Source organism: Epinephelus moara, chromosome 22 (assembly GCF_006386435.1).
Source record: "Epinephelus moara isolate mb chromosome 22, YSFRI_EMoa_1.0, whole genome shotgun sequence".
Classification (NCBI taxonomy): Eukaryota; Metazoa; Chordata; class Actinopteri; order Perciformes; family Serranidae; genus Epinephelus; species Epinephelus moara.
The window spans coordinates 14,894,735-14,920,689 of record NC_065527.1 but is presented as its reverse complement, the minus strand read 5'-3'; the positions used below and the strand labels follow the sequence as shown (position 1 = coordinate 14,920,689).

General features: G+C 43.0%; 1 protein-coding gene across 1 annotated transcript in view; it reads left to right on the top strand.

Annotated features, from left to right (window-relative positions):
• rapgef5a (Rap guanine nucleotide exchange factor (GEF) 5a) overlaps positions 1–25,955 on the top strand; it is a 65,693-nt gene that overhangs the window by 27,617 nt on the left and 12,121 nt on the right. Inside the window, exons 9-13 of the mRNA XM_050034269.1 lie at positions 3,494–3,679; positions 15,547–15,692; positions 16,646–16,746; positions 24,209–24,287; positions 24,386–24,530. Of these exons, the coding sequence (XP_049890226.1) occupies positions 3,494–3,679; positions 15,547–15,692; positions 16,646–16,746; positions 24,209–24,287; positions 24,386–24,530 (657 nt within the window). The remainder of the gene's footprint in view (positions 1–3,493; positions 3,680–15,546; positions 15,693–16,645; positions 16,747–24,208; positions 24,288–24,385; positions 24,531–25,955) is intronic.

Genomic DNA, 25,955 nt, shown 5'->3' with positions numbered 1-25,955 from the left:
CACACGGCTACACCAAATGTCGCAATGTGAACGAGAGTTGCTCATCCTCATCCTCCTCAGTGTGTGAGAGGTGGAGAGAGAAAAGGAGAGTACATAGAGAAAGAAGTACTAATCAAGTTTCAGATGTCCTGGAAAGAAGAATTCCTGATTTTTATGGAAAGCTTTAAAGGAAAGGGTCATGCATTTTGTAAAATCTGCTGCTTCGATTTTTTTTCCATTAAGCATGAGGGGAAACTGATGAATATTACAGTAATTTATGCCATAGATTCACGGAAGTGTGTAACGCCTATACAGTATCACTGAAATACATGCAAAGCTGCTGTTTCCTCAGCCTGTGCCTATGAACACATGCTGTCGTTGTGAAAATCATTATTTGACAAAGCAGTTACCATTTATTTGTTCGTGCTGCTCCACAGTTTGCTTGCTTGTTGGACAACGCTCAGTATGACCACTACTGGCCAATTAAAATTGAACTCAGTCATCTCCAACACAGATCAGCTGACGACATTTATAATAACAGATCATAATTGGCTTGTTCTGACTACCTTGCTCTCTTTTAAAGGTCACTGAGTGCAAGTTGTGTGTGCATGTGTGTGTGCATGTGTGTGTACAGCCATGAGTTCGCTGAATGTAGAAAACGGGGTCAGAGCAGAGTGCAGGGGAAGGTTTGCTTTCTGGTCCCATCTCTTTACAGTGGAAAGCGCTCGTTCACCATCAATTATTTATCCTCTGATTATACCAGAGATGAGAGAAAACAAGAAACAGAAAAAAGAGAATATTTTAAACACAATAACATATATAGTACTAGATTAGTGGTTCACATGCTTTTGGCTCTTAATACAAAGATGTGGCTCTGTGCGACCCCCTTGTCCTTGTCTCCAGTTGCATGTGTCTATGACTTCTAGTGTACAAGTAAATTGTGAGGTAAAGGCAAAGCTCACAATTTGTGTGCTCACACAGTATGTACCAGGCTGCTAAAGATCTGCCAATATTTCCAATGAGGAAACATCAAACGGGCACAGATGTTTTTGCCACAGCACAACCAACCTGGCCTCCATTTTTTTTTTGTCCACAAGGTGTGGACCTTTCAGATGCTGAATTTTGCCACTTTGTGCAGGTGTAGTGAGAATAAAGGCACTGACGTTGGAGAATCGACCAGGCGACTCATAACTCTGCTTCAACTGTGCCTGACGATGGTCGACCAAAATTTCTGACATTTTAGAGTGGTTGGTCTTCGCTCCCCTCTGTACACTGCACGGAAAATGATGCCCGACGAAGCCGAAATACAGTCCAACTCTAAAATGAGTTGTGCGGCTCAAGAATTGGGTCAGAAATTGGCCAGTGTATGTCCAGCTTTAGAGACAAGCTGCTCTACCAAATAATGACCTGGCATATAAAGATGGCAGAGGAGAGAAAAGAGACACACATGAATAAAGTTGGGTACTGAACTTTTACTGATATCGACCAAATTACATTGGTACTACCGAGTACAGATTCATTTGAAATCCATCTGTGCCAAATGTTGCAACCCCAGAGCACATCTGGGTGAGAACACTGGGTTTACGCAGAAGTAGCATGAAGCACCACAAAGAGCACTGAAGCCTCGAAGCCAGCAATGGAGCTCCATGGAGCCACCAGGTTTGACTTCAGACAGGAGGTGGATACGCCCCAAAGTCGGGAAGCCGGCCGTGTAGCTGTGCAGCTGCTTTGATGTGCCGTTCCGATCTGCTGGGATAGTTTCAGTGTCTGGTCTATTTTTTTTTATTTTAGTAATGACCTAGTGTCACTGCTACATGAGCAGATAAAGACACACAAACAGACAGACAGACAGACAGACAGAAGATTAGCTTTGTGTGATTAGACAAAGCAGAGGAGCAGAATTGCATTTTAGTCTACAATGTCCGCCTTGCCGCTTGTTAAAAAGAATACATTTCTGTTACAAAAGAGAAAGTAAAGTACTGAAAAAAGGTACCAAAAAGGTTCCTGTACCAAATTCCATGAACCAGAACCAGTACTGGTTTCGGTTCAGATGTGAGCGGTACCCAACCACGATGAGTGAGATGCTCTGGTTTCGTAAGATGAGGAAATTGCTGCACCAGCTACGCAACACTCTCTGTTTCGGTGGGCTGTGGGATTCATCCTGCAATCCTTTTGAGGGGTTTGAGAACCACTGCAGATTATAGTGGCAGCATGAGTATTAGTTTAGTTTATGTGACATAATGAGAAGGAGGACAATAAACCACACGCGGCTGCTTTAGTTTCAGTTATCCGTCAGCCTGCTGAAAGTTTTAGTGAGCCATAGATCTCAAACACAAGAGACCAATGAAAACTTATAGGTACATTGGGAGAGAGAAGGAGGTAGACAGAGACAGCCGTACAATACAGACACACACAGACAGGTTTATCTATGTGTTCTGTGTCTTGGACGGGAAGCTGAAAACAGGTTAACAGGAAGCAGCAAGGGACAGGGGGCTGTGGCTCTGATATATTGTCTCTGTGTGTGTGTGTGTGTGTGTGTGTGTGTGGCTACTCTACTAGATAAGAGTTGTCACTGGGGGGAGTTTTCCTAGTAAACAAAATGAAGCGTGGGAGTATGCTATCATGTTCTGTGTGTGTGTGTTTGTGATACCCTCTGCTGGAGCATGGCACCGTGGGATAGTCGAGCTCACAGGAAGGGTTAACCAACTCAGAGCCAAATGAAATATCCCCTCTCTCTCCCTTTTCCAGGGAAAATAAACAAACCAGGCTGCCTGCCACCGGTGATAACCATCATACTAGCAGCACCTTAGGGAGCACACACACAAACACAGTCATTTTTTCTGTCGCCAGGTCTATCCCAGGACAAAGCCATTAGTTTATCCGGTGTCCTGCAGCTCTTCTAATGAAATCTATTCTCAGTCTCTCTCTATTTCTTTCCCTTCCGCTTCACATCTTTGGGTTTTCTGCTTTGTGTTTCTCTTTCCCTTTTCCAAGAGATCAGTGTTACATATTCACATATACACACTTTCTGTCTGCATCAGTTTGGCTGCCAGGATGGCTAACACATTTCTGAAGTCCCAGCTATAGAGGGGAGGAGACAGACAGACACCCCCCCAACACACACTCTTCCCACACAGACACACACTCCCGCCCACTTATACTACTAATCACACACACTCACTCTTTCTCCGCCAGATCCTCTGACACAGAGCAGTCAGACTGAGACAAAGAGAGAAGTGCAACAGATAAAGGGAATTACAGACTGTGATAGATAGAGAGAATAAGAGACAAGGAAGAATTAGGGAGAGAACAAGGATCATTATTTCATCTCATTCTCCTCACATGGACATAAGGGGACAACTGAAAACTTGTCAGTGCATGTTTCTGGATTATGCCCGAATTGCTTCCAGTCTCTGAACTGTCTTGACCTTCATCCCACCAATACTTTTTAAGCGTCTCCACCATGTCTTGGGACTGTGGGTTGAGATATGTATTCCTGCCACCTGTGTTGCAGCTGGGCGGGGTGTGTGCACTGCGGGATGGCAGTGGAAGTGGCGGCAGTGGCGGAGGAATGGGGACCGTGTGCGGCCGTGAGGAGCTGACCAGCCGGCTGGGGCTGGAAGCCGTTCAGAGGCTGGCCAAGGACGGCTGTCGGCTGCTGCAGAACCACAACTACCGGCTGCCTGACAGGAACCAGGCGGTGAGTAGAGAGTGTTACAGTGGCACTTACATTTTGAAGTGTCATTCATGTCATACAGTGTACCAAAGCAGTGATGTTGTTCTGTAAAGTTGTTGGTCTCCATCCCATGTAATCTGCAGAGTGAGTTGTGGCTGTATGGTTAGTATGAGTAGAGAGTGATGGACGTCATCATGTGGTAAATGTTGTCATTACTGTCATCACTGTAAAGCACACACACATACAAACACACTTCAGGTATGAGTTACTCATGGGTTCGGGGTCAGGGTTCATGTGAGTTAATCCTCATCAGGAATCTAAAGGACACACACACCAGCCTTGTCTCCTAGAAATTACATTTATATCCAACTAATTTAAAGATCTATTTTGTAGGACTTAGAGGGATATTTTGGCAGAAATGGAATATAAGATAGGAAGCATGTTTTCTTTAGTGTATACCTGAAAGTAAGAATCACTCTACATAAGGCCATTTGCATTTTCATGTCAACCACTGTAGTTAGAAGTCTGTGATGAGCAGCGTCAGTAAAATCACTGATTTGCAACATGAGGCTACTTTATTCAGTGTCTTTATTGGTCTAAATCACCGGGTACGTTTGTTTTGGAGAGGAAGAACCTGCTGTGGATAATTTGGCTGCTGTTTAAAACCTCCTCAATGTCTGGCTCAGAAAAAAGGTGAGCATAAGAAAACATGTGGTGGGCGAGCTGCCCGTCTCCGACATGCCAAACATTCAGATTTTATCACCTGGTCCGTTTGTTTTGAAGAGGAGGAGACCTCTGCGGGTTTGGCTCCCAGTTAAAACGTCCTGAACAATGAACACTGAAGGAATTCTAACAAGGGGAAGTTTCAGCTGGTCACAATCTATGTTAATTTTGCATTTTCCCCCAGCCTTAACCAAACTGCATTTGTTGCCTAAAACAAGAGTCTGGACGCGAACCCAAAGTTCTGGTGTGAAGGTCCTGCACTTTGTACACACACTATCCTCCCCACCCATGTCCTTCTGAAGCCTACACCGTACATGAGTGTAGTGTTTCGTTACCTGAGAGAAAAACAGTCAAACCATAATCCAGACAGTGATTACGTTGCCACAACAACGTAATTAAGAAAGCAGTTTATCAACATATAAACATCCAGGAGACTGGGTTGCACACACACAAACATACACATTTACAACATGCCTGCTCACTTACATACATCACCTGAGCACCCACACACATACGCACGCTAACTTAAGTTATCATTGCATATGCACTCAGAGAGCTTTGCTTCATTCATATCGCTTTAGATTAAATAACCACCAGCTCTCTAGCTCGTCTAATGTGGGTGTTAATAATGGCTTAGCGCAATGTGATCTCATACCCTTTTCACAGTCTGTAAAGTACTGTGTGTGTGTGTGTGTCTATGTCGTGTGTGAGCTTGCTGGCTAGAGCTTATAATCATGTGTGGGAGCTTATGTGTGTGTGTGTGTGTGTTCATGCACTACTGGTGCTCTGGCAGGCTGAGTCAGTGTGTGCACATAATGAGTGTGGTGTTAGAGGAGCGTTGTACTGTATAATCCCGCTCTACAGTGCACCTGAGGGCAGGAAACGAAGTGAGCGCAGTCTGATTTTACCCCACATCACCATGGGTGTGTTTGTGAAATCTACCATACATCTCGTCGGCTCCGTGAGTTTGACCGAAGCTCGGCCTTGGGGAGTTTCCAGAGTGCATTTGATTTCACTTTCAAGTAGTTATATATTATATTTTTTAACGGCCTTGCTACAGAAACTAAAGAGAACCTTTAAATTTGTAAAACAATTTGCCTTCAGTCTCATAAAGTATGATTTAAAGTCATATGTGGATAAAAGTTATCAGTGTGAGACTTTACCTTAAAGTAGGATTATTATTTTTCATTTTGTGATGATAGTGAATCTACATTTTTATTTACTGCTTAATCATCAAGGTTTAAAGTTTAGACACTAGTCCAGATCATGAAGTTTCCTAACACACGTGTTTTGTGCCTGATTGCAGGGAAGTGTGTATTTAATTCTGCACAAGAAACTGTGTTGTTTTCAGTTCAAATATAGACATACGTAATAATGTTTCAAAGAATCCTGGAGCAAACAGATAAATAATACTTAATGTTAAAACTTTTTTTTAACTTTATTTAAAGCGAGATTTGAGGGAAAACGTTGGGAACAGAGTTGTTGAATTAATGTTAAGAGGTTAATGATGAAACGCCGATGCAATTCAAAGATCCCTCAGTCTGCACACACATGCCCTGTCTGTTGCTTGGTTAAAGTAAACACCCAAGAGTTTGCCTTTTCTCAGGTCAGACAAAATTGGAAACAACATCAAATCACCTTTTTTTTAGCGCTCCATTGATGTAATGAAACATCAACCAGTCATAAAGTTTGTTTCTAGCTTTGGTACTGTCTTATTTAGCATAGTTAGCTGATGCTGTGCTAAGCTTTCTGTGCGTTGCGGTGCACATGGGGCGGTGAAATGACGTTAAAGGGGGCTCAGGTATCGACCTTTTGATCAAATCCAAACTTCAGATGATGTTCAGTCGAGGTGCCTTGTTGCAAGTAGTCGACACACACACAAGCCCTTGATGATGTTTACACGTACAGTCAGCACTTCAGCAGCGACTTGGCGATAATGTAGCTGGTCGAACACAACAGGTGAACACAACAATAACAATAATTATAAATGAATCGTTTGAAAAATCATTCTAGTGGATGGTGTGGTACAAGAAAAACTATAACGACAACGACAGTGGCGAATGGTATTGTTGGGATCACTTTTAGAGTGATTTTATGAACTATAGAAAAACTTACAACCAATCAAAATCCATACAAATTTACTGCAGACACGACTGGAGCATCCAGAGCATGCTTGGTGCCACCGTTTACAGAATGTGGATGCTCGCAGTCATCGTTATAGTTATGGCTGTTAGTGTAGACAGCCCTTAGATCTTCTCTAAGTATAAAGGAATCGCATGTTGATCTATCGTCATATGTGTGCGCAGGAATGATGCTTTTCAGCCATGCACAATAAATGTAAGAAGATGTTCATTGTCCAGCTCAGGCTGCACTATGTACCAGAAACCAAAACCAATCAACTAGCTCAATTCACCACAAAGACCACTCTCCTTTTACTGGGTTGTCATGGTGATTTTTTTTTTTTTTTTTTCCTTTTTGAGTTTTCTGTTTTTTCCATGACAGACAAGCTCTGACAAACCGGTGTGGGCTGTTTCCATGGTGATATAACTCATGTGTCAGTGCAGTGCATCTCTGCCTTCTAGTCACCTCAGACTTGCATTTGTTCACTTTCACATTTGATAAAGCCGTCAGAGTTCACCAGAGGTCAACCTGCACATGGGATTATACAAGGACACAGCATACATGACACACACACACACACACACACAGGCTTTTTTGGTAGCTTGTGTTACTTTCTAATGTGTGTGTGTGTGTGTGTGTGTGTGTGTGTGTGCGCGCGCAGGGTTGCACGAATGATTGCTGCTGGCCGAAAAGCATTGTGTTTTCATATTCTTATCCATTATTTCCAGGAATCAGGCTGGGAGCTATCATAACACAGATATGGCTTGGTCACAATCAGCACAGACACCACTCACACACGCATGCACATGTACACACACACACACACACACACACACACAGAGAAACACAAAGGGAACAGAGAGTGCTTCCTTTAGGCTTTCCGTGAGGCCCACCTTTCCTCTGTACATTACGTAATTTTGTGTGCGTGCGTGCGTGTGTGTGTGTGTGTGTGTGTGTGTGTGTGAGTGAGAGAGATGTGTCCTCAGTTTATGACCCGTGAGGGGCACAGCAAGTGCATGTCCACTGGTGTCTGTTTTCTCCCCCCAAAATCTCAAACCTCTAGAGCATGAAGTCTGACCATTCAAAGACAGAAACAGAGACAGAGACTTGGCTTGAGCATGTCGAGGAGAGGAAACAGAGAAATAGTTTGCATGTAGAGAGGTGACAGTGTGGAGGGAAGGGTGGCGACGAGGTGGAGATACAGATGGTTGAATTGAAGGAAGGGATTCGAAGAAATGGAAGGAAAGAGACGGACACACCTGTTAGCTGAGAACAAGTGACAGTCCCAAGACCTGACTTCACAGAAGCAGTTATAGACGTTCGTACAGTACACATACAGCAGTTTGGAAGTGGTTTTAGACATCCTTACATTTTGTCTTTAAAGGTTATGTCTATCCAGAAATGTAATACCCAACTTGTTTTAACCCATTATAGGGTTCATTGCATAATTTTATGGAGAGCTTTGAATGGGCCCAAAAAAATCAGGCCCGACCCTACGTGAACCTTCATGGTGTCTGTCCAAGTCTGACCTGAGCCTGAGCTCTTTCTCTTTCTCTTGTTTTCTATCCCTCTCACACCTGTGCTCTATCTCTCTCCCAAGGTTCTCTCTGTTTTCATCTTGATTCAGTCCAAGGCGGCTTCTGCCATTATGCACGAGAACTGCCAGTTTAAAAAAACACAGGTTAATTGGGGAAAAACCTGACCTGATTAAAGCCCAGTGGAATACAGACAAATTACAGCCCAGCCCAAACCTCTTTGGTCGGGTCAGGTCCAATCGGGCTCGGGCAGACAATCAAAGCTCTAATTTTATGTATTTGTTTTCTCTTAATGCCACACTCTGACATGCTGCCATTGTTGGCTGAAAGTAAAGAAACTAATCAATCACTTCTTTCAAGATTCTCTTTCTCTCAAAGATAATTAATTGACGTGTCAGCTGATGGATATCGGCTCCTTTGGATAAAACTCATTGGATTCAAACAACTTCTCTCTGTCTCTTGCGCACTGCCTCTCGTGTTTCTCACTTTTCCCCACACTCCTCCACGTCTCTCACTTTCCGTCCTGGTCTCTTGCCTTTCATCTTGCTTTCTTTTCTTGTTCTCCCTCTCCCTCTCTGTGTTGCATAACTTTCTGAATCTGACCCCTCCTCTCTGCAGTGTTCAAGTGCCTTCTTTGTATATTTTTCCTTTTCATGCCTTGCATTTTTTCTCAGGCTAAATTAATGTTGTTCTTGGGAGCTGCTGTTTGCACTTAACTCTTTACAGATTATTTGTGTGTGTGTGTGTGTCTGTGTGTCTGTGTGTATGTGTGTGTGTGTGTGTGTGTGTGTGTGCATATGCATTTGCATAGTGGGAATGTTGTAAGTTTGGCTTATGTTTTGCTGCATTTTCTGGAAGCCTTTTGATCTTGGGTGTGTGTATGTGTTTTATAATCCTGCCTTCCTCCACTCTTGGCTCAAAGTTGTTTTTCTTGGCATCTGTATAAAGACTGCGAGTGTGTTATCAGAAGGATCAACAGTTTGCTACTGTATCAGGAACACAGCACGGTGTTTTCTTCTTTGTATTTCCAGTAGTTATAATTGGTTACATAATCTCTCTTTTTTCGTTTTTTTTCCTGCACATTTATTTTATTAGATAGTTGATGGTTTAGAGGGACAGGAAAGATCAGAAGAGATAAAGAGGGAGACTTGTCATAATGCATCCTGGTTCATATTTGAACCCGAGATGATGTGGTCCCCACTTAGCCGCAAAACTCTTGTTATCTTGGCATCACATCGGGGCCGCTGGGTGCGGTCTGGGTGCCAGCCCAAATTGTAATTAATGGCATGCAGTGTCAGATCTCTTTACATCAGCTGTCAGTGCCGTATTTATCAGCTATATGCATCTCTGTGTTGCTAATCCCCGAGGACATTTAATTTCAGCATGTTACCCTATGAAATCTTAAGCACACATTGTCCACAGGTGGGTTCACTTTGAAGACCTAGTAGTCTTCTACTGTATATACTGTACTTCATGACAAGTATAATAAAGAGGTTTGTCTTGAGTTAATGATAACTGGATAGGAGGACTGAAAGTTAGTGTAGTTTGTAGGATTTAGTGGCATCCAGCAGTAAGTTTGCAGAACTGAAACTTCCCCCATGCCTGAGGCATGTAGGTGAAGCATGGTGGCCGACATGAAAACGCAAATGAACCTATCTAGAGCCAGTGTTTGGTTTGTCCGTTCTGGGCTACTGTAGGAAAAACATGGTTGACTGTGTAGAATAGGACCCGCTCTGTATGTATAAACGGCTCATTCTAAGGTAACGAAAACAGTGTTTTGTTTTTTGATTATAGACTAATAAAAACAGTGTTTTGAATATTATATGCCATTTCTGCCAATAGATGCCCCTAAATCCTACACACTGGACCTTTTAAAAGAAGCTTCAGCTGTCTTACCAAGTCGAAGGCACTCAAAATGGAGTCCCGAACAAGATATTGTGCTGCGTTTAACACCTCCAGGCTTGTTTTTTTAGGGAGTAGTCAGCCAAGATACAGGCTTGGCTACCAGGATGCAAACCAGAGCCCGTGCAGTAGGCGGCAAGTTCTTTTTAACCTATGAACTACCTGAACGCCTCTACACTGAGTCATCATAAGGTATCAGAATAAATAGAAAATAGTGTTATATCATCATTATCATTTAACTGTAATGTAAATGTGCTGTCTCAAATCAGATCCTTCTGTCTTATACTAACTATTTAGAGTGCGTGTGTGTGTTCACACTGAGAAGTATGGTCAAATACAGCGCGCTGTGAGTACAAAAAGTTGAGTCTGGAATCGTGGACACTTCTCACTCTTAATGGGCACCATGTTGCCTATGGAGCAGAAGGGGCAGGACCACAAACATATTTCAAACTTATTAAATGTCGGCAAACACCATTGTACAAATATACATGTGTACTTTTCACTACCACTATACTGTTGTCTGGAAGCCATCAGTTTGTTTATTGGGTTAATTCTGAACAAATTTGGTATCCCAAATAACTAGTAACGCAAGCTGGCGAGCTAGCTGACAGTGGCACATTTTGCCATCAGGCATTGACGTTACATTGTGGCACAAGCTATACAATCTATGGGCTTGGTTAGGTTCAGAGTTGGGTATAACGTGTTACAAAGTAAGAGTACTTTGATTACTTTTTGCAGTAATGAGTAATGTGTTAGTTTGCTGTTTGAGTAATCAAATACTTGAGTACATTTTCAAACAAGCCATCAGTTACTTCCGTTACTTTTAGAACGCTGGTCCTTCAGCTCCAAAACAGCAACGGCTGTCTTTTGGTTCTAATAAAGGAAATAATGTTAAACCTATCAGTCTGAAAGAAGCCATGAAGCTTGTGGCTAGCTATGTGGCAGAAGAAATGCTGCCGTTGTCTATGGTGGAGTCTAAAAAAAAGTGGAGGAGGACTCGCTGACAGACAGGTCAGACTTGCATTATGCCTGGTTCACACTACACAACTCTTCTTCCCGTTCTGAAAGTCACTATGTCACATTACATGATTGTGGAGTCATAAAATCGTGCCGTGACTTGGCCGACAGACATGACACACAACACGATGGTACTCACCAATTATTCCCGGTCGTCTTTCATGGCGTGTGTGATGTCATCGGGTTATTCTTGTCCTATTTTTATTACTTTTACTATTATTTGTGTCTGTTCATGTGTCAGCCGAAATGTTGTTGTAGTCACCTAAAAGCGTCAGCAGATGGCAGGAGCTCCATTTGGAGCACCGTACGTAAACATTAAAGCTACTGTATCCTCCACAACCAAGTTCCTACAAATATTTCACAATAAAAGCCTATTTAGAAAATGGAAATATTCTCTCAGCCGAGGTTATAAGGGGCTTTTAATCTGAAAGAAATTCAGGAAGTGTTGAGTTTGAAATGACAGCGCGATATGTTAACTTTACAAAGACAACGGAGCGGATAAAAAGTAAATATATACACACACAGAGGGATTAATAAATAACGGACCGTCTATAATGTAGTTTGTTTCAAATGAAGCTGGGAGCCTCTGCAGTTGTGGTGAGTAAAAGCCCCACCACTATTTGTTAATGTTATTACTTTATGTCCGTCTCCATGACGATGTAACATGGTTTGTTAGCTTGATGCTAATGACAGTAACGTTAACTCAGTGGGTTGACAAAGTGCCTCTGCTGTTTCACACCATCATTTCCCCCTTTTACTCTGTGTGGTAACATCCCTAGAGGAAATATTAAAAATGCTGGGGTGTTGTTGTCATACAGTTGTCTATGGCAGCAGACTGTTCTGTGTTTCTACTGGTCAAAGTGACAGCTGTGATGGGAGAATTGGATCTCAGTGAAGGGCAAGTGGTCCATAACTTTAATTTTGGAGACAAAAAAATATAGGCTTAGTGCCCTGTGGTCCATTGCCCAATAGAAATTGTAGAATACTCAAAAGTACTTTAAAAGTACTTGAGTTACTTTTCTCAGGGAGTAACGTTGGAAGTACTTTAAAAGTACTAGAGTTACTTTACTCAGGGAGTAACGCAGTAAAGTAACTGGTTACTTTAAAAAAGAGTAACGCAGTAAAGTACTTTGATTACTTTTAAAGTAACCCTTACCCAACTCTGGTTATGTTTGGTGTTTATGCATGTTAAAATGTCTTCTGCGCAGTAGATTGTAGGATTAGGTTTGTGGTCAGTTGCTTGACAAGTTGTAAATAATTGCAAAATGCGACAGCCACTATCAGCTACAGACATTCATAGACATAGAAATGTGCGATGAATACAATAAATAAACAAATACAGAAGTATTCAAGTGAGCAAACAAGCAGATATTTTGTCGAGTGACAATCGTTTGTCAAATGTTGGCGATAATGCTCAGCCTGGTTGCGATTTGCGAAGCAGAGGAAGAGAAGCTACCACATCTTGTGATTGTCATCTCCGTTAAGTGTGTAACAGCCATGTTCAATTTGAGACAACACAACCCTGTCAGAATTTGTACGTAAGCAAGGAGTGTACACAGTAGTACATGTTAGTGTACTGACAGATGTAGCCGATTTGAGACACAGCAACCAACAGTCAACATAGAGATGAAGATTTACAAGTGACTGTTTTTTTTAAGTGCCCCAAAATCACAAATTTGCCTCAAAGTGCTGTATGACATGTATAGGATATAGGACACCTCAGTCCTTAAACTTTCGATTTAGGTAAAAATGGACAAAACCTTTGGATAATTTAAATTTAGGTTGGACTATGTAGCATTTTGTACTGTTTGTCAGATCTGTTGAATAAAAGGCAACGATCTGGCAGAATTGCAATAAAAAGAAACAAACTTTGAATCATATCGTTTTTAATCAGATGAAAGTGTGATACTCACACGCCAACATAGCTGAAGGAGAGACTTCAGTGACCTCAGTGCATTGAACATCTGTATCATACTCCAGTCGGATGAGTCATCAGTGCATGTCCACACACAGACAGAGCACTTTGGGCAAATTGTTTTGTCCTCACCTGCCGTCTCTTAGGATCAGACAACTCCTTTCATCAGACCTTCACAGAGATAGCGTGCGAGTTGGCGTGGTCGTGTCTTTGTTCCTGTCAGGCTGTCTATTGACTTGTTTTTGTTGTTACAGAGTTAGTGTATCAGTGATTGTATTAGTGTTCTGCGTTAAGGCTCCATGATGTCGTACATCACAGTTGATTACTGTACTTTGGCACTTTTAATGAACCTTAGGACTCTTTTCAAGCTTCATGTGATTGTCTTTTTAAAAACTATCATTGCCAGGATATTATGAAATCGTGGAATGTATATAACAATATATGACTTAACAAAACTGTGTGCATTCCTACTTAATCTATCTGCATGTGTGAAAGGCAGAAACAGTGCAACAGACAGCCCTGCATAGAAAGCTCTCTGTGTCAGTTATGATTGCTGCTCGATCCCTCTGGCTGCGACAGAGACTGCAACGAGCAGCTGGGAGAGAGACGTTGCTTCTTTATCTCTCCTCCTGCTCCCGTCCTCTGCCTTTGATCCCCCTCTCTCTTCTCCTTTTTCTCACCTCTCCTCAGGCTGTTTCTTATTGTGCTCCTTTGTCCATCTGGAGCTCTGTGCCACTGTCACTGCAGGTGTGTGTGTGTGTGTGTGTGTGTGTGTGTGTGTGCGCCGAAGTCACAGATCAAGTTGCTGTTCATTTTTGGAGCAGGAGATCATTTCAAGTGTCAGCCCACATTTCTAGTTGTCTCCATTGTTATTTATTACACAATAGCATTTCTTCTGAAGGTAGGAAATGCAATACTTCCCCGTGATGGTGCCAACACAACCTGTGTCTGTATGTGTGGACTGCTGAGTGAGTGTGTGTGCTGCATTTGTGAAGGTGGTGGAGAAGCATTTTAATCTTAATTGAACAGGTCTGGACACTGGAGCCTGATTAATATTGGAGTTTTGAGTAAGGCTGCACAATTATTGGAAGATTTATCTAAATCACAATATGGCAAATCACAGGAGCTGCTTTTTTTAAAGGTATAATGTGTCACAACAAACCATTATGAATGAAGCATTGTGGTACTACTGAGATGCCCCGGCCAACACATCATAATCCAGTCATAAGGGTGACTCATATCGCGATTTTAATGCTGTATCTGTCGAAATAATCACAATCTGATCTTTCTTTTCGCGTATTGTGCAGCCCTACTTTTGAGGCCCATGACGATATTAATATTAATTCAATATGGCTATTTGTGTTTTTAAACAAAGACATTATGTAAAAAACATTTTTCGTATTATGATTTCTTGAAGTTGGTCAATGAAGAGTTGTGATGAAGATAGTATGTTTTGAGCAGATGAAAATTAAACTTTTCAATACTCGACACAGTGAGGACACAGCTTGGAAAATGACCTCAAATGTATCCGTAGCATTTCGGACATTATATACACAGAGACCAATTCATCTTCTAACTACAAGTACACTTAGATAGTGCGGACCTCTGCCACGGCCAAATTCCCTATCTTGCAGTGTTTACGAAAGTGAAAAATAATGTGCGTATCTGCTCCATGATTCGGATCTGCTCCCATGTTTAATGTTTTTTCCTCAGCCTATGCTACAACCTTCGTCCAGGGTTGGGTACCAAAATGTACTTGTAGCGACCAAATTATGTCGGATCTACTATGAACTGATTTACATCAAATCCATCAGTGCTAAATGCTGGAACCTGAGAGTGCATCTGGGTGAGAATGCTAGGTTAAAACAAGAGGTGGAAGTGTCTTGAAATGCCCCGAAAACTGAAACCCAGCTAGAGCCACGTAGTTTAACTTCAAACAGGAGGCCCTGTTGGCTCCAACACCCACTCTGTCACCCGTTTCATCTGTTGGCCCCTCTGTTGGACTCTTTGCTTACGGCTCCTTTGGCTTCCCCACCAGCCAGTATCGCAGCACTGATCTGCAGCGATAGTTTTGGCAACTGGTCCATTTTCTTTTCTCTATCATTTTAGTATTAGCTTAGATGAGCAGACAGAGATAGACAATTAACTCATTGGTGATTTGAAAAGAGCAAAAAAGCAGAATTGCATTTTATTTTAGTAAGTGACCGCTACAGAGAAAGTTTGGTACCAAAAAGGTACTGTTGAGTTCTGGTAACAAATTTGGGGAACTGGTACTAAATTTCTCATGCTGGAACCGTTACTGGTATTGGTTAAAATGTGAGTGGTACCCAACCCTAGAAATACTGTAGGCCTTTATTTTTTGGCCCGGCTGGTGTGTCCGTCTGCCTCTTCTGGACACAGGTATTTGGTTCTCTTTCCTGGTATGCACAGCTTTGATAAGCGCTGACTGGGATTTCATTGATCAGTCTGCTCAATCAATAAAGAGTGGACACACACAGTGAGTGTACAAATAAAGTAGACACAGATGCATGACATGGATTTTATTGCCTGTCAAGGATTAAAGTGTCTGCTGTTTGAAAACAGTATCCAATGTCTTCACTCCCTTAAATCGCCTCCCAACAGTTTTGTCCTTGCCTCGCTTTGTGACATGTCTCTCCCTCTCTCTTTTTCTCTCTCAGGAGGCAGTGGGGAGGGTTTGTCTGAAGGAGAGAGGACGGGACGTATTGGTGTTGCGGAGAGTGACATCATCAGTGACGTCGCCATCAGACCGGCCCTCACCCACGTCGTCAGGGGGCGGGTCCAGAGAGGAGGATTGCGACAAGAGGTCAGTCCCTCCTCCTACATAATAAGAGCCCTCTTAACCAACACTAGCAACAAAAACATAATCATAGTACTCCTCCCTCTTGTTTTCAGGTTTTTACTTCTCAAGTTGCGACCGCACACTCTTGCAAGCACATGCAAAGTATCAGTGGTGCTGTCAACGCTGTGTGTATACGTGTGTTTGCGTCTAAGATAATGTATGCTTTAGCTTCTGGCACAGAGCGGGTAGAAGAGAATGGCTTTTTTGTTTCCAGCTGAAAGAGAAACAAAGATGACACCAAGACTGGTTTACCTCCATCTACGAATCAGTGTGTGCGTTAAAGATCATTTGTGTGTGTGTGTCTGAACAAGTGCATTTCCTTTAAGAAGATCTCTTTGTGCAGTGTCTGTGTTTGTGTGTTTTAGGCCAGTGTGTGCCAAGACCTAAGGCACAATGCAGGGAGTGTCAGTGACAGGCAGGTTAAGTGGGTGTGTGTATGTGTGTGTGTACCTCAGTGTGTATACAGTGCTCAGCATCTTCAGTAGCAATCAGTTCCCTCCGAGTGCTACTGTAGAAGCTGTCAGAGAGAGGGCTTTAATCTCTGGAGCTCCAAGCTGACAGGAGCAGACGGCAAGGCAGTTTATCCCACAGAAGAGCACCCTTCCTGGGTATGCAAAGCTTAGATGAGGGCCGATCCTGCGGAAGTGTATAGATATGAAGATGACCACCGAGCTAGCGACGCTTGCAGAGGCAGAAGAGGATATAGATGATGAAGATGAGGGGGACGATGATGATGATGATGATGATGATGATGATGATGAGGACAGCAGTTCAGAAATCTGTACATTTGATGTTCCCTATTTTCGCTACATCGATGACGACAATGTGGAGAACGAGGAAGAGGAGAGGGAGGGAGTATGGAGGGATGGAAGGGGTCGTACTTGTTGCTCTAGTGAGGAAGATTCTTCGTCTTTCAGGTATGTGGTGGTGTCGGGGACACCGCTGAAGATCTTGGAGCATCTGCTAAGTGACCTGCGGCTGGACGACCAAAGAGGGGCACCTGAGAGCAGGGAGAGTGGTAAGTTTGTCGACACACGTTTCCTGAACACATCTGTGAGAGGGCATTTGTGCACACAACATGGCTGTTTCTCCAAGAGGAGATAGAAACATACAGATAGAACGAATTTCATTTAAATAAAAGTCAGCGGAAAGTTAGACAGTTTGTTATATAAATAAAGCAGTTGATGTTTGTCTCTGCCGTGTGACCAAAGGTATGTTTAAAACTCCCCACCCTCTCATTTCGAGGAATTTCATTTTCAGTGCCACACAACAAGTTACAACACAGCCCAACATGGATTTTTGTGTCTCTTTCATTTTCCGTGCAGTGGGTTCAACCCAGGAGGTATGCAGTCCCTCTCGATTATGCTGTGTGTGTGTGTGTGTGTGTGTGTGTGTGGCTGCATGAGTCAGTCAACTCTCACACCACAGCCAGGTGTGTTTGTGCATTCATTCAGCCAAGTCATTGCCTGTAAATCTGAAAATATGAGGAACATTCAAGACGTTAAATGCTGTAATGGCTTTGTGAAATGATTCCCTCGGGGTGCTGCGGGCATTTCTGTTGCAAACAATTTCAGCGAGCTGTTAACTGTCATGTCTCATTTTCACAATCCTCGGGTTAACCTTATAGCTACTGTTTTTTTTTTTGACAGTGCAGGAGTTACAGTAGTGCTATACTGTTTTACTGTTTTTTGTCATTTGCTTTGTAGCAGCGTAGCTAGCACATAGACTGCACTGAGAGTGGGACTGCAACAAATTATTTTCATTTTAATATATTTTTACTGTTCTTTCATATAATCAGTTAATTGTTTATAATGTAAAATATTGGTAATAATTCCTGTTAGTTTTGTCAAATCAAAATAGTCCATAGTTCATTTTTGTAAGTTTCAGTTTCAATTAAATAACGTAAAACTTCAGTTAGTAGCCTGGGCCATTATTTGCTTAAATCCCTGAACTCAGCAGGCCTATTTTTGGGACAGGTCTTTAATTCAAACACTACTGACAACTTTGATTAATTTTTGATTTTATGAAAAATCATTTTGATCCTTTGATCTGAGGACCCTTGTGAACTAAAGGAATATGAATAACTTACAAGGTAACTGAAGAATGTACACATAATTTGAGGTAGCCAACAACCTGCTTTTATACGTCCAAAGAACTTCTATAAAAAAATAATTTGTTTATTGTTAATTGTTGTTTATTTGTCAAAATGTGTAGCTACACCAGGCTAGTAAAAGGGACTATGATACTATTTAGGTTATTAACTGCTGGTTTCGGGATTATTTGACAGTAAATGTGATGTGAGATCACAACTCAACCCCATTTTATTTATAAAGCACATTTAAAAACAACTCACGCTGACCAAAGTGCTGTACAAAAGGAATAAAATGCTAAAAATGCTAAAAACGCATACATAACTGTCAGGTACACAGCTCACACCTTTAGAGACACAACACACACAGGCACACGTCAGGGAAAACCACATCAGGGGGACTCAAACGCTAATGAATAAAAGTGGATTTTGAGCCTGGACTTAAACGAGTCAATGGTGGGGGCAGATCTGATTGGGAGGGGGATGCTGTTCCACAGTTTGGGGCAGACACAGCAAAGGCACGATCACCCCTGAGCTTACGTCTGGAGCGTGGGACAGCCAGGAGCCCCAGGTCAGCTGACCTGAGGGACCTGGGCGCAAAATAGGGGGTTAGATGGTCTGTGATGTAGGATGGGGACAGACCATTAAGGCTTTGTACACAAACAGGAGAACCTTAAAGTCAATTCTGAACTTTACAGGCAGCCAGTGGAGAGAGGCCAAAACAGGTGTGAGTTAGGTTAGGTCATTTTATTTCATGGGCCACTTACAGCCCACTTTGATGTCAAGTGGGCCAGACCAGTACAACCATTGCATCATGACCCATAAATACCACACGTCCAAGTTTTTTGTGTGTAAAGTGGTACAAGTGCATTCTGAAAATGTCAGTCTGTCTACTACTCACTGCCATTACATGTTCTGCTCCTCTGTAGTAACACTGGCATCACCACAACAAAAGCTAATGAGGGTTATATGAAGTTATCCCGTCTTACAAACTGTTTTGGGAGCGATAGGGTTCAACCATTATTGTTTTCAGATACAAGTCCGATACAGATTTTGTTCTGAAGCTGCACAATGTTAAATGTTTTTAAATATGACTACAGTAATGCAGCATGGTGGAGCAGTGGTTAGCATTGTCGCCTCACGGCAAGAGGGTTCCTGGTTTGAACCCAGGGTGGAGGAGCCCTTCTGTGCGGAGTTTGCATGTTCTCCCCATGCCAGCAGGAGTTTTCCCCGGGTGCTGCGACTTCTCCCACAGTCCAAAGACATGCAGGTTAACTGGTGACTCTAAATTGTGTGAGGAGGAGTGTGAATGTAAGTGTGAATGGTTGTCTGTCTCTATGTGTCAGCCCTGTGATAGTCTGGTGACTTGTCCAGGGTGTACCCTACCTCTCACCCAATGTCAGCTGGGAGAGGCTCCAGCCCCACTGTGACCCCTAAGAGGAAAAGTGGTTACAGAAAATTAATGAATGAACTTCTTCTGAAGCTTCTGAAGCAGCATTTTACAAAAAGTAGGCGACTCACACAGTTTAACTAGCGTCTGAAAACAGGCAGTCTTAACATGTTCATTAATATTAGGGTTGCAAAGTCATCTGGTTGACCAGATTGGTCCCCTTGGCAAGCCAATTCTGGACTTCTTGACACCCCTGGTTTAGATTTTTGTCCTTTACATTCTGTTCAAGTAAAGCCCAGCATACACTGTACGATTTTTGACCGGATTTGACCCGATTTTTGAGACGCACGACCTGCCGACGCTCGGGCCGGATTTCCACTTCGTCGTGCGTCTTTTGCCGTGCAGTGTACAGGGGGGGGGGGCGAGGGCCAATCATCTGTTCCAGAACCACGGTCGGACGGTCGGATGAATTTCTGACATGTCAGAAATTTTGGTCGTCCGGCACAGACATTCGCACAGTTGAAGCAGAGCCACGAGCCGATTCGCCAACGTCTGTGCATTTATCCCTCACTGCGCCTGCGCGAAGACATAGATCACCATGGCGACGCGTCGGTGGACTGTCAATATGGAGGCCAGGTTGGTTGAGCTGTGGCAACAGTATGAGTGCCTGTTCGACGTTTCTTCTTCCACCTACCACGACTGCTATCAACGAGAGAAACGCTGGCAGGAGATAGCCAATATTCTTCAGCTGCCTGGAAAGTTTTTTCTGCTCTCATTTTCAAGCAAGCGCAACAAACATACAAGCTAGCACGCTAGACGAGGTACAACACACACACACACACAGAGGGTGCACCCGGCTGTAGCCGGCTTACCTCCACACACACACACAGAGGGTGCACCCGGCTGTAGCCGGCTTACCTCCAACTCTCGTTGTAAAATGGACAAACCATACTGTCCACGTCTCTCAAGCCATCTGCGAGTCCATATGCGCTGACGCCTCTTCTTTTTGGACGTTTCGGCACACAGTATAGCGCAAATCATCAAAGCAAACCGCTTGTCCTGCTTCGTTGACAACAACGGCACTTCCGGAACAAATCGGAGCTTTCAAATGTGTCTTTATTGACAGCTGTCAACGGGCAGGACAGTCAGCAGGGGCCGACGAGCCGTTTTCACCCGTACAGTGTGAGCTCTCTGATCGTGCTTGATGATCGGAATGTACAGTGTGAGCACATAAATCGTGAGCTTTGGCCGCACATCGCAGACGATTCACTCGTACAGTGTGAGCTGGTATTAACAACAAGATTTTAAAAATCGTACAGTGTATGCTGGGCTTAAGATAATCATTCCTGCGCATTTAAAAATAAATAAACACAAACTGATTTCTTGTCATAGTCAATGGATCGTGATGTCTTTGTCCACTGGATCAAACTAAATTCAATTCTGTATCACCACAGAGCGCTGGTCCAGTGAAGTAATAAGGTTATCACACAGAGACATCTGGGTCCCAACCTGCATTTTATAAAACCCAGCTCCTGCCTGTGTGCACCGTTTTAAGACAAGGCTTCTTTATGTATCAGCTCAGCACCACCAGTTCCCAGCAGTCCACAGGGAGCCATCTCACTGAATTGCAGGAAGCAAACGAAGAAAGAGGGAGAGAGACGAATGTCAGAGAGAGAGAGAACTGAGATGGTCTTTGTGGAGGAGGACTGTCTGATATTTATTCACTGAAGAGAGAAAAGACACACTTTTTATTTTTTTTCTAAGGAGGTAGAAGCAGGGATGCAGATCAGGGAGTGTGTGTGCATGTTTGGCTGTCTTTGTCTCTGTATCTGTGTGTCTATCTTTTGGTCTGTGTGTGCTGAATAAGCATGAGGGTGCGCGTGTCTGCGTGTGTGTGTGTGTGTGTGTGTGTAGGCCCTCTAGGGTGGTGCTGAGCATCAGTGTGCCGTTTTAGTGGGCTTAGCTGTGCAGCATGTTGAACAGGCTCGAACACGCTTCCACAGAGAGAGAGCGATTACCCCAACCACCCCTCCCCACGTACACGTAAAAACACACACACAACAAAAAACACAGCAGCAGATTACTGCGATTAGTTCAGCACGCACACATTTTCTCTCTTTTTCCTTTCTCCCTCGCAAGAGATAAAGTCCCCAAGGTCAGAACTGAATGAGTTATTCATCAGGGTGCTGTGTGCGTGTGTTTGGGTGTGTGTGTGTGTGTACTGCTGTGTCTATGAGTGCATGTGTTTGACTTTGTGTGTGCCAGCGGGCAAACGCAGAGGGCATATGTTGAAGATGAAAATGGATATTTATCATCACAGAGAGCTCGGAGAGGGCGAGCGTGGGAGGAGAGTAGTAGCGGGAGGAAATGTAACCGCCGAGAAGGAGAAAATGAAAAATGGGGGTGTGGGGAAGGGGGGTGAGGATGAGGAGAGTTCGGGATGGAGAGAGTGAGGGAGGGAAATAGAAGGCAGAAAAAAGGCCAACAGCTGGTCAAGAAGGAGCTGCACAGAAAGTAAGTCAACAGGGTTTTGAAAAAGTGATAAGCTCAGTCAGACCTGCCTAAAAATATTTCTTGAGAAAAGTTGTATTTTTATTTCTAAAGAGGAGACAGTTGATCAAATATTAATGCCGCAGCCTTTGCTCAGTCTTCTATAATTGATTTCTTTGCTCTCTGCCCGACAGAGCCATATTTGGGTCACACATTTTCCCAGGAAAAGAGTTAGACACCACACACACATGCACACACATCACAGCTCCCTCACACCACCAACAATGGCTCATTACCCATCTGCCACGAGGGCTGTTTATATTCGGTTCTTACCCATTGAACACCTGCTGAGTCTCACACACACACACACACACATATACACACACTGCTGCCGTCTCTCCTGTACATTAGCTTGCTCTACTCTGATGAATTTCTTTAGTTTTTTTGAAGTTGTTGTGAATATGAGCCAAGAGAAAGAAATGTTTGCCTAGCTTTCCTTAAAGCTCTTTCCAAAGTCTCCAAAGATGCTAAATATGCCAGGCTGAATTTTCAGGAAATGTTTATGAAATTATGCACAAGACATGGAGGAGGTTTTTATTTGAGTGGTAGGAATGGGAATCTTAAGTCACCTCACGATTCGATTACGATTCAGAGAGCTACAATGCGATTATGAAACGATTCTTGATGCACGGAAATTTTGACACATTAATAATTTTTCTCCCGGTGTGACTTATTGCTGCGTTAAAAAAGGTCATATCTGTAATGATCCATAAATAGATGGATCCATTTGCATACAGTGTGGCTCTTGTCCAGGTCCCTTTTCCCTTCAACTTCACAGAAGCCAAAATGCTTCCATACATTAGCTTTAAAATCAGGGGGTGCCGTATCCGTCTGTGGTTACTCACGCTAACCCATTGTGGGATATTCATGTTGGCGTAGTGTCCAGTGTTTGCATACTGTAATATTTCACTGCAAGTTATATGGTTTCATACTAAGGTTTTGGACGCACTAAAACTTAAAACATATCTGGCAATCCATGGTGTTTTCACATATAGTTCTTTTTAAACAAACTGAACTCAATCCTCTTAACGTGCACCAAAAAGTGGACCAACAGAAAAGGGACTCAGGTCAACTTCAGCTCTGACGGGCCCTCAGTCCTCTTTCAGTTCACACTATAGCCTGTATGTAATATATATTGACACAGTTTATTTTTGTTTACTTTGACGTGGCACTGCAGTGTGGTTATGAAGCCCCTCACTTTCAGATGAACTTAAAATTGGAGTTAAACCTTAGCGTTTCTCTGCTGTAGACTGTTGCCGTTTGATGTGTTCTACATTCCACATCTGGAGACGTGCAGTATCTGAAGCCAGCCATACTCAGACCAGCTCGGGGTCTGAGTTCTCTAGGAGTGTTCATTAGGCTGATTAGGGCCAAGTGTGAAAACACTGTAAGATAAATGTTTCATGGTCTTTTTATTTTAGAGTTAACTGCATTAATTGATGAAATAATAATTTAGAAAGCACCTTACAGGGTCCTGTCTGTATAAGAATGACAAAATGTGGGGTAGGTGGAGAACAATGCTGTTTTGTTATAAATGTTATGTGTCGCTAGCTTGAGCAGCGGATTTGTTTTATCTTGTCTGATTGCTGCTCTGCTCCCTTAATGTTAGTCTCTGTGTGATGATGTAGAAAGTATTCACAGTATACTTAACGTTTGTCTTGCAAATGCAATTATGTAGAATATTAAATATAAACATGCTTGCAACCGCTGCCTTTTGTGAAGATGGATTACTAGATAGGCTAACAGTAGCATGTCCATGTTGTAGACTGTGCGGGTGCTGCAATGCTCTTGTGGTTGAATTCAGCCTCTATGGTTCTGTCAACAGCATGTTAATAACTAACATTGAGATAAGTGATATTTGACATTTGTTTGCGATCAATTTTTTTCACCTTTTTAAGTTGCTATGGCGAGTGTCTTAGCAAAGAGACGCACATATTCACATCCAACAGACATGGAGCAACATTAGCATTCATCATTAGTCCTCTGTCTGTCCACCTGATGAATGTAAGCCCAACATTCACTCTGCTTTTAGCTCTGTTTTTGGTCACCACCGACTCCTGAGGGAAATATCTGGCTCTTTAGCTGCTAGATGCTCCACTATTTTCACAAGCTAGTTGCTAACTTTGTCCATCAGCAGTCCCTTTTCACATTGCACAGTCATGTGATCCACTGTTGATACACAGTGATTGATTATCATGACTTAAAAGCTACGAAGGACCAAACGAGGGGAAAATGGGAAGGATCATTCTTGAAGTTGAGGGGTTAAAGCCTACTTTTAATGTGTTACACATGGAGGGTACATTTATCAATAGATAATGTTGAGTGAGGGAATCAGAAGTGAAGAATGGGAGAAACCAAAGGAGACTTTTCACATCTTAATTCAGAGATAAGTCGACCACTTTGCCAGTGAAGGCCTTGGAAGTGACTGATGATGTGTTTCCTTTGTTTCAGAAATGCTGCTGGATGACTTCTTGTTGACCTATCTGGTGTTCATGTCCACTAACGACCTCTGTCAGGCTCTGCTGGGACAATATCCTTACTGGCAAACACACTCGTATAATCTCACACACACACACTAATCCTTTCAGCCTCTGCACTGTTCTTCGTTGTCTCCTTGACCGCTCTCACCTATAGCAGCGCCCGCTGCAGGGGCCAGGAGGAGGGCAAAGACGCTCTCTTCAGGAAGCGTAAGGTACTGCAGCTGGTCGCCCACTGGAGCAGGCTCTACAAGGACTTCCTGAAGGAAGAGGAGCACGTCAGGAGCTTTATGAAGGTACGGCACTACTCGTAACTAAAAATCTTTTCTCCTCACCATGTCTTCTATTTCAACGATTTAATGAGTTTGATCCTCTGGTGTCCTTTCACACGTGTCACTGAAGAACATAAGAAGCCTCATTCATCTTCATTTGTCTCTTTGTCTCATTCTAAAATGGGGTTGTCCTTTGTTAAGTTCTGCGTGACAGGACATCAAGCATTTTGTGGAAACAGAGCTGAAAAGTGTGTGTGTGTGTTTGATCTTTTTGTTTGCTGGATGTCTGGTTAAACTGTACTTTGTTTCAGCTGTCTCCCATGGGGAACCTCGCTGATGATTTTATCTCATCTTTCTGATGAAGCAGACTAATAAGAAAGGAAAAAAATACACTTCATGATGAATCATACAAATAATGAGGGATATTATCATAATATGTGGCTGTATGTTTTTTTCAAAGAGTAATACACATTGACGAAGAGAATAATTCACATCTATCTAATGACAAGTAACATATAAAATTATCAAATCTTTAATTTCACCACCACTTATCATTTGTACAAAACACAGTGTCATCCGCAGGAAATCAAGGACACTGAAAACACGCACATACAGATTCTTAGTGTCACATTTCTCATGACAAATGCTGCTGGTACCCACTGTGTTCCTGTTATATTTTCACATGGTCGGCTGAATTGGATTTGAATCCCCGTGACGACCGTGACACCGAGAGAGAAACAAACACACGCAACACGATCACACGTGTGCTTGTCCACACGCTCACCCGCAACAAGCGCGCGCACTCACCAATCACTTGTCCCTCCGTAACCTGCCGGCTCTGCTGCTCGGTGCCGGGTTACCATGGAAACGAAAGTGCGAGGGTTGGCATGGGTATAATCTCATATGGAGTGCGTAACCCAGGTGATAGTTGCCTAGTAACAGAGGAATGAGAGGGGAATTTGGATGGGAGGCTACGGTGGGTCAATGACAGCGATAAGCAGGTGTTTGGAGACGTGTGTTTGTGTGTGTGTGCGCGAGTGTGGATCCTTGCAAGTTGTTACTGTTACTGCCTCCTGAGCTTTCATGCTACTTACTAATTCTCTGCCAAGCACGCACACAGCCAGGCACACACAGACACCACAGAGCGTGCCTAGTCACTCATTTAAGTACAAGGTACAGAATTTGTCTGATGTTTCTTTAATGTAATCTACCTACGCAGCATAATTTACACTTGATGGTACTCAGTAAATGAGCTGAGCAAACTGTAATGTTAGAGCCAGGTGATTTTGTTGGTTCAAATCATCCTCATGAACCTCGGTTGCATGTCATACCTCCTTTATGGGACGTAGTTTTTCCTGACGTTGGGTACGTTTACGTGCACTCTACTATTCCACTATTATTTCGAATAGGACAATTAAGATGCGGTATATGCTGGTATTATTTGGATTT